The sequence below is a fragment of the Uloborus diversus genome, chromosome 3 (assembly GCF_026930045.1).
Source record: "Uloborus diversus isolate 005 chromosome 3, Udiv.v.3.1, whole genome shotgun sequence".
Lineage (NCBI taxonomy): Eukaryota > Metazoa > Arthropoda > Arachnida > Araneae > Uloboridae > Uloborus > Uloborus diversus.
This window is the reverse complement of record NC_072733.1, coordinates 105699994-105718637: the sequence shown is the minus strand read 5'-3', so window position 1 is coordinate 105718637 and position 18644 is coordinate 105699994. Positions and strand designations below refer to the sequence as shown.

At 34.0% G+C, this 18644-nt stretch overlaps 1 protein-coding gene across 2 annotated transcripts in view; it reads right to left on the bottom strand.

Annotated features, from left to right (window-relative positions):
- Window positions 1-3237: 3237 nt before the first annotated feature.
- The window catches only part of LOC129218055 (uncharacterized), an 88681-nt gene continuing 73274 nt past the window's right edge, over window positions 3238-18644 (bottom strand). The window contains exons 7-9 of one of the 2 annotated variants that reach the window (XR_008580280.1): window positions 16375-16585; window positions 10737-10776; window positions 3409-3496 (exon numbers count right to left, since the gene is read on the bottom strand). Coding sequence is in view for 1 of the 2 variants with exons in the window: in XM_054852239.1 (XP_054708214.1) it covers window positions 3381-3496; window positions 10737-10776 (156 nt within the window). In the remaining variant the exon portion in view is untranslated. Of the gene's footprint in view, window positions 3497-10736; window positions 10777-16374; window positions 16586-18644 lie in introns of both variants that reach the window. The other variant, XM_054852239.1, reaches the window with a different exon arrangement.

The window sequence follows — 18644 nt, the reverse complement described above, 5'->3', positions numbered from 1 at the left end:
ACAAAAACACCAATTGGACATCTCTTTCATTTTTTAAGTAGCCCGTGCAATGCTGGGCACGCAGCTAGTTATTTATAATCTTTGATGGTCTTCATTAATGTATATGTACTTATAGTGAATTCAGAGAGAACTGATAGTGGAAGTAAACAAAGCAACGTAACACTTGGCGATAGCGTTGTCAGATTAGCGATGGGATGGCGAAAACAACACCAAACAGCTAAGTAAAATGTTCCACAGAAGAATTGCCATTCTGATAAGCAATTCTTGACAATAGGATATGTTGGCGCCAAACAGCAACTCTCTTTGTGTTCACTTCCTCTACCAATTCTCCCTCAATGAGCTACAGTAACTCGTATTTGCACTTCACTAGATTCAGCACCCTAAACTTCAAAAAAAAAAAAAAACTATTCTACATTTAGGGAGTCAAACTTTTTGGAGGGCCAAAAATACTGACTTTATTGAGAAAAAATTATAAAATACTGATCAAAATTCAAAAATGTAACAAACTTTGGCATAACATAAAAGAGTATCATATTTAGTGAAATAGACGCTAGCTTTATTTGTTATGTTCAGCAATACAATGTAAAGCTAATTTGGTACATATTTTGACTGAAAGTTGTGAATTTAATTCATATATTTATTGTATAATGAATAAAACTTTTATAAAACAGGAATATAAATTTAAAAGATCTTGCAACTATTTAAAATGTTATTAAGTGACTAAAAGCGGTTTTCATTCGCATTTGTTTTTCTTTGAAAACTTACTGGAAAACAACTTTGAAAAAAAATCCTAAAATCCAGGAAACAGAAAATGAAAGAAACACATAAGTTGTACATTTTACCCTGTCAACTTTTAATTTAAAAACATTTTTAGAACAAATTTTGAAGGTTGTTCTGTCAAATTCCCTTTTAATTACGTTACTAAAATAAACCTCACATTATCCGGCATGCCGGAAAAGAGCGAAGTTGACCAGCATGCCGGGAAACTGGAATTTTCCGGCTTACCGGATAATTCGAGGTGTATTTTGCAACAAAACAAAAGTAAATTTCCCCATTCAGTTCCAATCAGAAAGCAAACTACTGCAAGAAAAAAAATAAATAAATCCCGAAAATAACCTTCTTTCAAAAAAAAAATGTGTGTTGCATATAATATGTGCTTCTTATTTATGGTAGGTCATTTTTTATGGATTTAATTATATGCAAAATTAAGTAATCAATTGAGAAGCAATTATCAGTACTGCAATTTGTTCATATTTTTTTAAAATAAATTATTTTTGGTTCATTTAGAGGTAAGTTAAAGTTTTATTTATTGAGTTATGGTAAATTCTTCAGCACTGGTTTAGGGACGGTAACTTACTGCTTTAATGTTTGCTTAAATTTTTATAAAATTATTCCTTATTAAACAATATTTTTCTTGTTAAAATAACAAATGACATTGTTAGTAAATATTTTTACAAAATTAAACTTTTAAGCTGAACTTATATTTTTTATAGTATTTTTTTTTCCCTAACCTCGATTTTTCCGGCATGCTGGAAAGGACCAGGCTAGCTTTATTGAAAATCTGGTGACCCTCAAATTGCGGCATGTCGGACAATACGTTACTAACAAGCAAATATTTTTGAATGTACAAAAACTACACCCTGTCCCAAAAATATAGACATAACAAGCATAAAATACAATTCACAGCAAAAACAGGAATGAAGGGATCTTTATCGCATATATGTATAATAATAAACAGTAGATGAAACACAATTTCGGGTAATAGATTTTTTAAAAAAATTGTGTACTGAATTTGCTGAGAAATCTGAAAAATAGCATGTCCTATAATTATAAACACATAAATTTATAAATTATATTTAAGGTTCAGAAACACAGTTACAAATGTTTATAAGAAATTGGGTTTCCATTACCCCCTGTTACCTCAAACACACTGTTTTCCATCGTAAGTATCAAGTTTTGCGTTAGCTATGGAAAGAGTTTAGAATGTTTTGTACCATGCTTGCTCCGTCTTTCATTTAAGGTCCTGTGTTGAAAAATAGTGGCTTCCAGTTTCATACAATTTTGGTGCTAGATGTTGCCCTGCGTTTTACATTGGATTTAATTTTGGGCAAGATGGATGATCAGCAATGACTTCAGAAGCTTTTAGATTCAATAAATAAGTATTTCTTGCTATTTGTAGCAAGAAAATGAACTCCCACAACCATCACCAAATTTTAGAGGGTCATTTTGTTCTAATACTGGATTTGCATTAGAATAAAATGGCCCTCTAATACTTATCAGGAGGAGCACTCTGCATTTCAGCAAGACAAAGTGCCTACTTATGTGCCTAACACAACAAATATATAGCACAACATGAATAATATCAATATTGTGACCTGGCTGCCATTTAGTACATCCCGGGGCCCCCTTAACTGGTATGTCATCAAGTGATAGGAACGGGGGGGCCTTTGGGTGTATGTATGTCATTTAGTACAGGTTTGCCATAAAACTTGATCATACTAATCCAATAAAAGAATAGCAAACAAGTAAAGCAGATTACCAGGTTGGCGAAACTGGTTTGCTATATTTGCAATTAATTGCTTTTTTGGCATTTTTAAAAGTTTATGAGAAAATGATTTTAAAAAATGTGTTGCATTATCATTAAAATTAATTATTTGGTAAATTTGCAAATTAAAACTGACTTTACTGACCAGTTTTATATGCCTTGAAATTATACCTTTAAAAGTTAGCAGACATCAAATAGTTACGTAAATTATGATGCACAATTTTGTGCATGGAATTTTAATTTTTACATCGTAACAAGTATTAACTTGAAAGGAAACTTGGTAATGGGGGGAATTATTATTTTATTAAAGAAATACCTACCGTAACATTAAAAAATATCAGAAACATATTTTCAAGCATACATTTTGACATTTGCTTTTTTTTTAAATTTTAATGATGTTATTTGAAACACACACACTAATTTTTGAAACTTGGTGTCTCTACCTGTAAAGTAAAATAAACTCTGGGGGGGGGGGCATATGTCTCTTTGCAACGCCCTTGGGTATACCTCCCATTGGTTTCTTGAATAACCAATTAAAGGCTTGCTCGTAGTTCCTTCACAACCCAACAACTTAAGAGATTCAACAGATTTTGAGGAATAATTTCGGCATCATCAAATATTAAATGCTACTTTAAAAAGATGTTTACACAAAAAATAAGTTCTAAGCTATTAAAAAGCTCCATACATGATGATACATTAAAAGAAATATTTTTTAAAACTTTATTAAATTTATTAGAATTTAAAAATAATTGCACTGAAATATCTGAATGTTTTTTGCACAACAGAGTAATTTTTCTGTAGTCTGGGTTTTGTTTAATTAAGGAAAAAAGACACATCAATTCTTCACTTTCTTGGACTTAGCTCGAGAATGTGGAATTATACTTTGGGAATTGTACTTAGGATTCAGCTTCCTATTACGTTCAGGCAGTTTTTTTCCAGGGAATTCAGAACCTGTGAAATAAGAACATTATCACTATTATTCAAATTTTTCATTTTACAGTGATCTCTCGCTTACATGCAACCTCTGTTATATGTGTTTTTCACTTATGCGCGTTTTTCTCATGGGCCTGGCCAGCGATATAGGAAAACTATGATAACTCTAGTTCATTTATGTGTGAAACCTGAAATGCACCTATCACTTTTGCGCGATAAATTTTTTTAAAGTTTTAGTTAAATTGCCTATCTACGCTTTGTTTATCGGAAGATTTGTACCCTTCTTGTTCTGTCTCTTGGAATGCATTTACACGCCTTTATTCCATTGTTCGGATTCTTCCAAGAACGCGTTCTTTTTTGCACAAGTGTGCAATTGGGGGTGGAATTAGTCTTATGATCAGGGTTGTCCTATTTTGTCTACCCCGGAAAGAATCTGGAAAAAATCATCCTGGAAAAATGTCATTTTATCCATTTTGTCCACTTTTTCAGGTAACTGAAAGTTTTTAGCTAAAAAGTTGAAGTCTTTGAAAGTAATAAATAATTATATATATTCTTCCTATTCAAGTAATATTTTAATATAAAAATAGCATACATAAATATGTACATAAACAATTGATTGTAAAATATTTTAAAGTGAAAATTTAAAAAGTAAGATCAGTTGAAGTTTATGTAAGTGTATATATAAATCAAATGAGTGTTAATAAGTAATAATGCATGTAATAGCATTTATAAAAACAAACACATCAGCTGTAAATTTTAATACAGGGTGGCGACAGGAACTGGAAAAAAAAGTTCCCTCACTTTTCCCTGATTAAGTTCACCAAATTTCCTTGATTTACGTTACCAATGATAATGGTTTTCTTTCTTTGTCCTACCTGAAAAGCATTGCATATTAAATAAAATGCAGTGTTTAAAATGATTTAAGGTGTAAATTAAAAATATATATTGAAAAGATGCTCTTTTTTTTTTTTTGGTAAAAACAGTACATTAAATTTTCGACACAGAAATCTTATAGGAAATCTAAAACAAATATTTTACTTCCAGGAACCAGTTAACATAAGAATTTTAAGAAATTATCAAAACCACTCTTAAAGACATATCTAATCATGATGCAACTAAAAAATTTGAATGGAAATAATCTTGAACTGAATTTTCAAGCAGTATAATTGTTATTGCAAGAATGATAAGTGATAGTTAAAGTATAGAAGTAATGTAGTTTTACTTAGGTAAATCATTAATAGACATATTTATGTGAAACAAATTGAAATCTTTCAACAACCAGTCATATTGAGCTATTCTCTAATCAAGAACATAGGTTTTAATAAATGAATAGGGCATTTTAACTGTTAAAAAAAATATTTATTTAATGTACACAACTCAATTTCAAATGATTTCATTAGTTGTCGAAAAAAAAAATCTTAGATTACTTTAGTAATGGACAACATTGAAATGCAAAAATAATAATTAATTTCAAAATATATATGTATATGGTTTTAAAATAAAAGATTTTTAAAGTCTGAAAAAAAAAAAAAAACCTTCGTGTAATCTGAAATGACAGCGAATAATACCATACAAAAAAAAAAATTCATTTTCAATCAAAATTTTATTTTAGCTATTAAATTAAAAACGCCAAGTGAGTGAGTAAAAATACTTTATTTTGCAAAGAATAATTTTTGTTCTTCATTTCATCAATTTTCCCTGAATTTGTATGTTATTTTCTCAAAATTCCCTGAAATTTCCCTGATTTTTCCCTGAGTGATAAAGTTCCCTGACTTTTCCCTGATCTTCCTGATCTGTCGCCACCCTGTATGTGTTTTTCTGTAATATGGAGGTTTATTGCTCATAATAAGTGAATTTATAAAATTAAAAAGTAGAAATAAAAAGTTTTTAAAGGTTGGAGTCTCTCAAAACATTAAAAATCATATTAAAAGAAAAAGAAAAAACTACTTGATATCAATAAAAGAAATGTTGACATGAAGTGAAATCTGTTCTTTCAGTACATATGCAATGATCACATGGTTCAATCAATCAGTTTAAATTGTGGTCAATCCGTGGATCGACCGGAGAAGCTATTAGAACAACTTTGGTAACAACCAGTTAACCAGTAGCTCCATTGGAACACTCCTAGTTCACGGCGGTCAATCAATAGCTCTACGCCAATGCAGTATTTGAAACTAGTTAACTGCAAAAACCTTGACTTTTCTTTAAGCTCTTCCTAGATTATCTTTTCACCCACATAATTAAAAATATTCTATAGCTGGGGAAAACCTAACTTGACATGCAGATCCTAATTGCAGCATTGATGTTGCCAGATTAGGTTTGACTCATATATAGTATATTTTAGTATATTGTGCTATTCTGTCTTTCCAAGATAAATGTGGTTTAACACATACAAACAGCCCATATTTCGAAAAGCTCACAAAATTTACCATGCTGCACCCATATCTTCACTTCTTGATATAGAGATCAAGCAATAGGGGCGGTACGTCACCAGAAATATAAATATACATCGACACTATATTAAGCATGCTTAATTTCATTTCTAATCTTAATTCTATCTGTGTATATAACTTGGATAAATATAAATAATACGAGAAAGTTCTTTACTGAAGATATGCAATGCAACTTGTATGACCCATGCTATGCTTGCAAGATTTATTTTTCCTAAATTTTACAGCATGAAAATCTTTCTAGACATGGGGTTCATAGCTATTAGGCTAATACTCTGGTTTTACATCTAAAAGTAAGTGAACTCTTTTTCTAAATACAAAAAGAAGATTTTTTAAAAAGATCTTTTAAATATTTTAGGAGGGGAATACCCCATTGATCTCCCCTTATTGCACAGAACTTTTCACCCCTCTGGCTCCTCAGAAGAATGTTTACATTTAATACAGGGTTTCTAAATGAATATCAGCTACAAACTACTTATCCAAACTACAGAGAACTTTAACACTTTGTAGTTTTATAGCATAAAACTTAAAACCATAATTAATACATGACATGAAAGAGAAACTCAAACAGTTATATGTACAAGCTTGCAAATGCTCAATGTAAGCACTTTTAGTCACACAAAACACAAGTCAATAGCCCACTCCTTCTTAAACTTTGTTTAGTTGCTGGTAGTGGAGGCACATGCACACGATCCTCTATGAACCGTATACAAGTAGAAATCACAGGAGATCACATGAAACATTCTTGAGATCTGGCAAATGTGGTCCTCATGCAAAACAATGCTCACTGGGCCTCACACCATGTGATTTCTACCAGTGGGGGTTCATAAAGGATTGTGTATAAGTTTTTTCACTACCAGCTGACCTACTCAATCTAAGAAACAGGATTGAGGCTACTGTTTGCAACAATACAAACACAAAACAAAATTTGGGAAGAACTGGGCTATTGACTTAATGTGTGCCATGGGACAAAAGGTTCTCTCATTGAGCGTTTATAAGCTTGTACTTATGAACTGTTTGAGGTTCTCTTTCATTTCATGGACAGTGGACTATATTCTTTCCCCTTCTTATATACAGAGCTATTATTATTTGTTTTTTCTTTTGCTTCTTCTTATTATAATTATTACTATGATCTTGTTATATGTTTTGTAGGTTTAATATTCATATTCCTATGCGTTGTGTTTTTCATTTGAATATTTAACACTTTTCACGCAACCATGGGCACAGCTGCTTAGCTTAGTTTTTAAGCCTTATGACATGTTTTGCAACAAGGGAGGGGGGGGGGCTGTGTTTTTAGCAACAACAGTGAACTCTCTATCTGAACACTCTCTAATGTGAACACCCTGATATTCTGAACATACTTTGATGGTCCCGACAAATCTCCATAGACTTAACATAGGCTGCACTCTGAACACCCTGTAATACGAACAAGCCAATATTATGAATGCTATTTTTAACCAGTTCAATTATTACCATTCTATACACTGAATATATTCACAATCGGTACTCAGAAATTCCTAGTAATCAAATTGTAAAACCTGAAATACCTTCTCAATTTTATCACAATAATTAAAGAACATTAAGAAGATGAAGAGGAAAAAGAAAGATTCTTTTCGTGGATATTGTTGCCTTTCATAAAATTATTCAGCTGAGCAATATGTACCTGAAGTTTCTGCCAAAGAACTGAATATTTCAAGAACTCAACCATTCAAGATCTTTAAAGCACGATTACTTCCAAGCAATAAGCGGTTGAGAATCACCCGAAAACCTTCTCATTTAAACAATTAGATGATAACATGTACCTTTCATGAGAGAATACACAATGCAAAAACACATTAAAATCCCTCTTTTTTTTTTAAATAGAAGTATTGGACTAATAACTATACTGCAATATTTTAGTTTTTTTTTATGTAAAACTTTTTAAATTAAAAAAGAAAGAAATGCAAGAGTTATGTCCTACTGAGTTTAATCAGATATTGCACTAGCCTCCAATCCAAAATTCAGCACCTTTATTTCAATAACTGGTATAGCTCCCTTGGCAAAGTACTGAATATAGTCCATTAACACAATAGAATACATATGCATGCATTTGCAGTCTCTCTATATAATGAAGACCCCCACAATCTGAACACTTCTGTTCGGTCTCATGAGTGTTCAGAATAGAAAGAGTCCACTGTATTATGATTTTAAGTTATACTTAATAAATACTACAAAGCGTTAAATCCCCGGCATTCATTCAGAAACACCTTGTATAATGCTCCCTTCCCCTCCAAATAATAATAATGACTATAAAACTATCAAAAACTGAGAAACATTCGGAGGCCCTAGCTCCAGAAAGTGGTCGGTGATGAGAGAAAACGGGGTAATACTTGGAAAAAGAGGTCACTTTACATAACAATCAGCAAGAATGGTCTCAAAAGCATTTTGAAAGTTCTTTTTTCTTTTATTAGTTTCATTAATCAGAATTTTAACAAAGTCCCCTTACATGCTTTACTATCCCATGGTTCCTGTTTGAAATGATTTTCGCTTCTGATTTCAGTACCCTTGGCAGATTACAATTGTCTCTTCTACCTGCTGATGTTTCCAAATGGAAGTGTTGCTACTTTTTGAATCATGTGTCTCTTGTATTGGAAATGAAAGGTTACTGGAATGCTCATTAGTGATCTACTTGTGGTGATGTGTGGCTTTTAATGGAAGTTTCATCTTACTTTGAAAAAAAATTGGAAATAGGTATATGGTAACTGGTTTTTGTAAGCAAGGTTATTTTTGAGCAAATATTCTATCATTTTATGGTTGAATTTGTTTGATAAACTGGAGTGGGGGTACTTTCATGGGGAGAACTAATAGTATATATCCAAGGAGAATGTCAAGGATTTATCCCCATGATAGGGGAGTGTGAATGCCCCTCCAGTTACAGTCCATACCACTTACAATTCTAAGTGCCAGGTATAGAACCTGATCCGAAGGCACTCATTGCCTGCTTAATTCACTACCCCCAAGCCACTGACCAAATAAAGATCTACACAAATATCTGTAGGGAATGAAAACTGGGGCAAGAGTATACAATTTTAATTTGTGAGGCACGTAATAGTTAAAATTCTCAAGAAATGCTCTGACCCAATTTGTTTTAATTGTTAAAAATTTGTCCTTCACTTTTTTATGACACATTTTTAGTTGGCTTACAAGAAAATCTTTTAGTTCTCTAAGCTTATGAGCTTCATTTTTGATTTTTCTCCACCATCAATGTTTTTATTTACTTTTTACCACTTAACTGTGAGAAAGCTTATGTTCTTAAAATGGTTTGCGTTTACAGGGTGATTATAATTAAAGTTCCACTTTCAAAACGCTATAAAAATAAAACCACTGGTCAGAATGACGTCAAACTTCAACGGAATATTATCGAAGAAGGGGGGAACTTGATGGCAGAAGAAAAATAAATAGTTTAAATTTTTGGCAATAGATGGCGCTGTAAACATCATATTTAATACTGGTCCACTACAAATGACAAATAAAACAAAAAATATTGCCTAAGGTATAAACTATACGTTAAAACTCTGTACTACTCAGCGTGCACGAGGGAATTGGTGTGACACTGTTAGTTAAGTAAGCCCATCCAACACGGAAAGATCATATCACATCGGATGGGAAAAATTGGTTTTTAATTGTTCTGAGGCTGAAAACCACATAAAAAGCATCAGTAAAAATCAAATCAGTCTTTAATTTTCGTGAGACTGGCGCAAAAGGTGTTCAATATAATATACCTCGTTTTCTGTAACAAGTTGAAATCGAGAAACAGCATCAGCATGTTCCAAGACTGATTGAAGTGTTTAAGGGGTCACATTTAGAATGTGTTGCGCAATGCATGCCTTCAACTCAGCAAAGTTTGCAATAGGAGCACTGAACACAACAGCTTTCAGATAGCCCCATATCCAGAAGTCACACGGGTTAAGATCAGGTGATCGGGACGGCCAGGTCTTTCATTGAGACAGTCATAGTGAACTTCTCAGATGCGAAATGAGAAAAAAAACTTGTATTTGGCATTTTTATAACAACTTCAATGAGTCGGGCGCATGACAGGTGCTTTGATTGACATATGCTGACACTTGCAGCGCCATCTATTGCTAAAAATTCCAACAATTTATTTTTCTTTTGTCATATGTTTTCCCCCTTCTTCGATAATATTCCGTTGAAATTTGAGGTCATTCTGACCAGTGGTTTTATTTTTACAGCGTTTTGGAAGTGGAACTTTAATTATAATCACCCTGTATATTAGTTAATTTGCTTCTTTTCTGATAGTTGCATTGGATGTATGGTTAACCTTCTAGTATTCTCATTTCTTTGAATTAATAAAGAAGGTTTTTCTTCAAGCCCAGAAATATGTGTTGGCAATTCTTGCAGCAAAACTGCATTTTTACTTTTTAAAAATAATTATAATATTCAATTACTTCATAACAAAGGTAAATAAAAGTTTGCATATGTGATAAAGTTATATAGTGAAACCAGCAATTGGATCTGCAAATTACTGTTTAAATAACACTTATTTTATCTAACTACAAAATTTTGTTGAATATGATTATTATTTAATATCAACTCCTTCAACACACACATATACAGCAGAAAAATGTCTAGCAAAGTCTATATGGCAAAGGGTCTGCAAACGGACCTAATTTCTATCTAGATTGACCCCTGTCCAGAGCAAGATCAAAAGATTGCCTTGAGTGAAAAAATAGTTCATGCTCAATTAATATAGCAACAATGTTGTAGGATAAAATAATTTAAACTCATAGAATTCAAAGAAATATACTTACTAGACGAAATATTTTCAGCACTTTCTAATTCACTTTTTTTCTAAAAAAGAAAAAAAGATAAGTTTAAACACTTAAAAATATTTCTGAAAATAAAACATTTATGCAAAATTGACAATTTTTATTTTTTGAGATGGTTGTATATGAACAATTTATAGCTCTAACTATTAATGATATCCAGTGGCGTAGCTAGGGAGGGGCGGAGGGGGCAGTCCGCCCCGGGCGGCACTTTTTGGGGGGCGGCAATTTTACACTTTTAATGCAAAAAAATTTAACGCGTTTTCCCAATAAGGAAATCATGTTTTTTATCTATTACTGGTGGCAAAAAAGAAGAAAAAGTCTTTAAATTGTAAAATTTTAGTACAACTATGGTAATAAAATTACTCTAATACAAAACATGTGTTTTTCTTGTATATATCTCAGCACTATTGTTTGTTTGTCCTCTTCTTTCGTCTGAAGCTACAGACTGAAAGAGGTGGTAGTGTAAAATCAAGGGACCACGTTTTTGTTCTTTTCTTTTTGTTGTTAAGGTTAACTATTACAGAGGAAACAATACATTTCATAACTTTTCGTTATATGATGAAGCTACCACTTGATTTTAAGTAAGTTCCTAAGAAACCACCGTATTTAAGAAAAGAAAAAAAAACTTTTTTTTAAAGGAAAGTGACAACAAGAGTAAAAGGAGATAGATGGTGGGCGATTTCTTGCTCATTTTCAGGATAGCATTACCTGTTCCAACTATTGCTTTGATTGGTCATAGACTACAAAAATTTTCACTAAGACAGAATGAATTTTATGTTCATATTATAAAATTAATTATCCACAACTCGAATAATAATTGCTTGTATTACTGTATTTTATCAAATAATTCCTATATACAATGAGTTTCACATTTAGTCATTTATTTTAAGGAAAGGTTTTTAATTAGTAAAACGATCTCCGGGAAAAGACTTAGAACATTTCGACCTCTATTAGTGAAAAAGAAAATCATTCAAATTTTGTAATATAGCAGTACCGGATCTAGGGAAGGGGAGGGGGTGAGTCTTGCTCGTACCCTGGATGGCAACTTCTGAGTTTGTCAACATTAGGTGAGTCGCTCAAGCACGGATCCAAAAGGGAGTAATAACTCCCTTTGAGAAACCAAGTTGACCCTAAATTTGCGTTTCTAAAACTTTAAATTAGGAAAATTTCCCCGACCTTTACGCTTCTTCCTATTGTCGCAAAGCTTAAAATGCAATTTCAGGACTTCAATTTTGAAAAAATTACACAGGAGAGCCACTTACTATCCATTCCTCCCTTAATTTGTCTAAACATAGCCTAAAACAGCTTTTTGGGAGGCTCCATTTACACTACTCTCTTTTCGTTGTCTAAAGTGTGTCAAAGATAGCTTTAAAACGTGTTTTGATGAAAGAGAACTACGATCTAATGAGGACAGCTTGAAATTGCGTTGTTAAACCCTCAATAAATGTCACATTTTCGGAAAGAGCAACCGAAACTTCCTATCCCTTAACGTCACCAAACAGCCCAACAGTGAAGATTTAGGCCTTGAGTCTCGAAACATTTCCAAGGGATAACGCTCACCCCATCCCTTCACATCTCATCTTTTAGCCTAATATTGATTATTGAGTTTTTATAACTTCAATACCAACAAATTCGTGAGGGCGGTCTAGCCTTGATCCTTCCTGTATAATGATTAAAGATAATCTAAGGTGTGTATTTAGGACATCAATTTCGAACTTTAAAATCGACATGTCATCCAATGTCACCAAAATTAGCTTAAAGATGGCTTTTTGAAACTTAAACTTCAAAAAATTTCTAAGGGTAGGGACCCCAGATGTGCATGAAATCATCTAACGTCATAACAGTTGGCTCCAAATTTTGTTTTTAGAAATTTCTGAGGGAAGACTGCAAACCCTTTTTTTCTCAGGAGTGAAGAGCTTAAAATGAGCAACAGTTTCGAAAGAGGTTTCGGGTGGGAAACCCCTTTCTGAACTCTCTCATAATGTTGTCCGTCAAACAATGGCTGAAGTTGCGTTTTTAGGGCGTCATCTGAAAAGTTTGAAGGGGAGACGGAAAAACCGTCTGACTTCCCAACATTTTTGGAAACATTTGGAAACTATTGCCATCAAAGATAGCCTACAATGGGGTCGTTTCCGTATTTTTTTTCTGAAAGAGCATGCTTAAAAACATAGAATCTGACCATTTTTTAAATAATTTGACTAAGTTTAATATTTTTCAAAAATTACTTTAATCTGCCCGCTTTCATTGTTTAACGCTTCTGCCGATGACATCACAAATAATGAAATGCCATTCACTGTTGCCATTCAGAAGAGCACAATATTTAATTCGCCTCTTTACTCACGTGTACTGGCAACAATATGGTCGATAGCAAGCGTAGAGGCAATTTTTAATTCGCTGCTTGGTTACTATAACGTGGAAACGCAGTGAAAAATGCGCCAAAGGACATCATTTGTGACGTCATAAAGATCACGCCTTGTTTGAAAAATTGGACATTTAAATAAATTAATTAAAAAACAACTGTCGGGAAAATGAAAGTATTTTCTGGGTCCATGTTATTTTTTCCTTGCTTATTCTATCAATTTCTGTGAATAAAAGTAGTACATTTGACTGAAGGAAACAACCCCATTGCACTTTTTTGAAACTTCGTCATCGAAAAATTCTCAGAGAGCTCCTGAATGTTCCCTATTCTCTTTAATGTCATCAAAGATGGACTAAAATTGATTTCAAGTTTGAAAATATTTCGGCAGGAAAATACAGTCTGTATTGGAGTTAGGAGAGAGCCTTACACTACTAGACAGCCTCCTACATTTACGTGTTTTTCTGTTTAGCTGAAAAACTTTCCGGACAGCGCCCCCGAACCTTCTCCAATGTCTTCACATATCCAAAAATAACCTAAAATTGCTTTTTGAACACTTCAACTTCGAAAATTTTCCTTGAAAAGTCCTTACCCCCTCACGTCGCCAAAAAATGCATAAAACTAATTTTAATTTAAAAAAAAAAACCTGGTGGGAGCTCAAAGCATCTTTTCTATCAGCATTAATAAAAAAATTGCTTAAAATTCCGAATTTTGACTTAAGTTTTGGAATGTTTCGGTGTTGCTCTAAATTCCTCCCCCCCCCCTTTCTTCAAGAAAAATAAGAAGAGAAAAAATAAGTTTCTTTTCTTGTTTATTAAAATCATATTAAAATATTTTTGACTCCTTAATGTGTGAACTATTTCCCATCATAAAGGGCGGCAAATTGAGGAACCGCCCCGGGCGGCAGAAAGTGTAGCTACGCCACTGTGATGATATCATAAGTTTTTATGGTACTGTAAAGCTTTTGCTTCACTTTCAATACTTTTATCTAGGTACAAAATTAGTTTTACATGCAAAAAAACATATTATTAGGGGACGTGAGGCAACGTAGGAACCCTGTGCTTGGCCAGAAACACCGAAACCATCAGCGCGGTGTGGTACTGCATATTCTCATGGACCACTCAAACAGTGTTGATCAACTCATGGCAGCATCCCCGTGGGCAAGTTTAATCATTCTGAAGGTCCAAGTCCTAATTTTGCAGAGCTTGACGACATAGAGCTGCTGGATATTTTTCTCCATCTTGGATTGCAATGACAATTCTTAACAAAAGTTCACGGAAATCAACGTGCTTATACTCTCTGCTTTCCTGCAAATGACTGAAAAACATATTGGCATCTTCAAAAGGCTCCCCAATAGCACATTGAGGTTGTCCAAACCCCCTCCACTGCTCCATTCGTTTTACAGAAAAATTCAGTCCTATTACTTTTTGATCCTATCCCGCATTTTGCGAAACTCTAGTTCTTATCCTCATACATATAATAGCAAATTCACTGATCAAATATTGCTCCTGATGCCATCACCAATGCACCCTTTTTTATTCTTTCCTTTTCTTTCTCTCTAGAAGAGACATATTTTCCCGAGGGATCCCTGTCTGGTATGTCACGAAAGTGATAGGATCTGGGGGCCCTGGGGGGTTATGTCAGACAGGGTGTCTATTACTGGTTCAAAAGGGTGTCTGTTACTCATGACATTTTTTTTTTTTTGGAACCTCAGAATAGTGAATACACCTCTATTTTTCAGTTCCGGATGCCCCCCCCTCCCCTGTCAGGAAATTCTGTTACAGCGAAGAACAGATGCAAACAGCCTTATTGGATATAAATAGTAATGGTATGAGTGATACTGCTTCAGCAAGGAAAACTAGAGTCCCACGTGTTACACTTTTGAGCAAAGTGAAAGAGGTTTATCCTAGTATGAGAATGATGGGCCGAGACCCAGAGTTTTCAAAGGACAAGGAGATAATACTGGTACTCTTGATAGCCTCATCATCTAAAGCAGGGTTTCGGATATTAAAAGAAGAATTTTTAGACAGTGTGCAGCTGCTCTTAAAGGAATTGGGGAGAAATAATTCTTTTACTGATGGAAGACCTGGGAAATCACGGTACAGTGCTTTTCTTAAACGGAACCCTTCAGTTGCTCATAGGATCAGTGAAAACCTCACATTGTCCTGTCCAAAGGTAACCACAGAAAGCCTAGGCAACTGGTTCAAGACCATTCACGACTATTTAAAAGACAACAATCACCTGGGCATTTTATAAAATAAAAATCAAATTTTTAATTGCGACGAAACTGCATTTTTTGTCAACTCAAAGGGATCCCGAGTGCTTGCAATTAAAGGTGACAAAAATGTACACCAAGTTATGAACAATGATGAAAACGAATGTGTCAGTTTTATTCACTGCAAAGGCTGCTGAGCATCTTCTACTACTAACAGTGATCCATAAGCAAGTACGAGTCCCAGGTATCATTAAGTTCAGTATGCTTCATGGTTGGGGGGTTAGGAAAGTCGGATTCAGGGTGGACAAGCAAGACATTTTTTGAATTGCTGGCCAATGTATTTCAGCCATGGCTAAAAACTCAAAGGCTGAATTCAGAACCAATAATTCCATTTGTAGATGGACATGTACCTCATTTAACACTTCAGACAAGCAGATTCTGTGAAAAAGAGAAAATAGTTTTGATTGCTTTACCCCTCAATGTTAATCATATTTTACAGCTATTGGACATTTCTGTTTTCAAGCCCTTGAAAACAAAGTGGAGAAAAACAGTGAATCGATGGAGAAGAACCTCTTCAGATGGACCTATTGCTAAAAAAATTCATTTTCCTGGCTTGTTGGAACAGACAATAAGTACTTTAAGATGATAGGTAATTATAGGAGGATTTGAACATTGTGGACTCAGTCCTTGGAATCCTAAAAAATTAACAGATCCTTCAGTTAAAAGAAAAAGCATTACGTTGGAGAAAGAGATTAAACAACTTGAACAAAGCCAGTTGAAAACTACTGTAAGCATTATGGAGAAGTAATTTCCTTCAGAAAAATTAGTGTTATTAAAAGAAATGGGTGCCTTCTATTCCGGGGAAGTTGAAGATAAGCCCCTTTATGAACTGTAGAAATTAATTGAATCAGCATTCAAAGAATCATGGGAGGAAATAAGTGGTAAAGAGTTAAGTACTGAAACAAGCGATTCAAGAGATGATGCTGAAATTAATGGAAACCACAACAAATGCAACTGAAACGGGAAACATTGATTTCAAGAACATTTACCATCAAACACAACTCAAGATCCGTTACTTCTAAGTGTCACCTTAAATTCGTCCCCTAATCATCCAGTAATTGTCAAAACATCCAATAACCTGGAACATCCAAACCCTGTGAGACTGGTGATAATGATAAGACCATTAGTAGTGTGTCTTGGGCGGTATTCAGAGTCCCTTCAAAAAAAAAGCCCTTGTTTGGGCTCCCGCCGCTTCTGCACCTGCCAAGAGTGTAAATATAAAATCTAACAGCAACAATAGAATACAAGTAGCAGTTATTACTTCACAAGAGTGGCAAAGCGAGGTGTTGAAAAAAAAACGAAAATACAAACAGGAACAAGAAGATGCAAAGAAGATACCCGCTGAAGCAAGACTTCAAAAAAAGGAGGAACAGGAAGACATCAAGAAAAATAAAGCAGAGGAAAAGATGAAGAAAAGGAGAGAACAGAAAAATCCAATAACAAAACCATGAAATTACAGAGAGAGGATAGTGTTATCTACAGAAGAAGAAGAAGAGTGGAATCCAGTTTGAGTTCAGAAGGAGGTGAAGAATTATGAAGATGACTGGTTAGTGATTACCTACATATTTTTATTTTTACATTTGCAAAGTTTAGTAAAGAGGTTGTTAGGCAAGTTACCTTGCTACTTATACAGGGTCTGTATAAAAGTAATGAGACTGAGCTGAGTTCTAGGAATTTATTGCAGATATTAGTACTCACACCTAAAATTCTTCAAAATAGGACCCTCAGCATAGCACACACTTATCCCTGCAAATCTTTTAAGTTTCGAAAGCTGCTTTGTAGTCTGCTTCCAGAATGCCCTTTAAAAGTCTCTTTCATGGCATCCAGAGTTCCATGGTGATGCCCTTGAAGTGATGTTTTCATCTTCGGGAATAGAAAGAAGTCTGCTGGAGCTAAATAGTGGCAGTAGACAGGCTGGAGAAGTGCTGAGATACCATTATTGACCAGGAAGTCTTGGAGGATGAAGCAGGAGTTTCCAGCATTTCTCAAGTTTTCAGCGATGATGCTGTGAAATGTCATTTAATCAAGTCCAACTTCATGAGCAATCATTCTCACACTTAATCGGCAGTCTGAATTTAGCACATCTTCCACATTTGCATACGTTCTGCTGATTGATGGACACCCTGTTTGAGAATTATCCTCAACGCTCTCTCGGCCATCTTTGAAACATTTGTGCCACCGAAACACATTCGCCTTTAACAGACAATTATCTTCAAACACTTGCTTACACATCTCTAATGTCTCTGAGGCCTATTTACCAAGTTCCATACAGAACTTTATTGCGGAACGATGCTCAAATGTTCCCTGCATTTTGGAGCTGGAACCAACGTTTGCAACAGAGGTACACTATAACGACGATGCTGCCCGAACAAAGACTCCCAGGCAACTGCGGACCAGAGTTAGTTCCACCAGTAACCCCCCAGCACCGATCTGACCAATTTTTGCTCACTTGAGAGGTACAGTGGCATCAAGAAAAATGAGTCTCACAGGGTTTACAACTGCTCCACATTTTGCGGAGTTGCTCCAAAAAAATAACGAAACTCCGCAGCTATTTTGCTCTGCATTTCCAGTTTGGTCTTAATTCTGACCAGGCTTACCAAAGATTCCAATAAAATAAAATTTATTTTTCTTATATTTTGCTAGTTAAATGATAACAGGCATATAAATATGGGAAATTAAAGATGCTTATTCAAAGCTGTTTTATTAATTTAAAAATAATTATTCTTATGCAAGTATATGATTATCCAAGCTAAAAAAAAAATTTAGAGTAGAGGTTTCAAAATTTTATATTGAGTTCCATACAAAATACTGAGTTATTCAACAAAATTTCAAAATGCTCCTCAAAATCACCACAGATACTCCTCAAATAGTTTCTCCGAGGTTGGCAACCCTGGTCTCATTACTTATTATAAAGACCCTGTATTACAAGTAAAATGTTTCCAATTTGAAAGTTTAAATACAGATAATTGCACAAGTTTAAATCTATTCATTTACTTTTTTTTTGTGATGAAAATTTTCTAGTTGAGTAGGTACTCAACTATTGTTCATTTTAATTTAAAGGATTTTGTACTAGAAATAAAGAATGTTTGTTAATTTTTAAGAGAAAAAGGGAATTTTGTCTATTACTCATCCTGTCTGTTACTCATCCTTTTAGCCAGTATGTTACTGGGTATCATAAGATTTTTTGGTGTCTGTTACTGGGGTTTGGAGCTTTCTTCGAAAATTCAGAAAATAAAAATAGGATTCACTAATTCAGAGG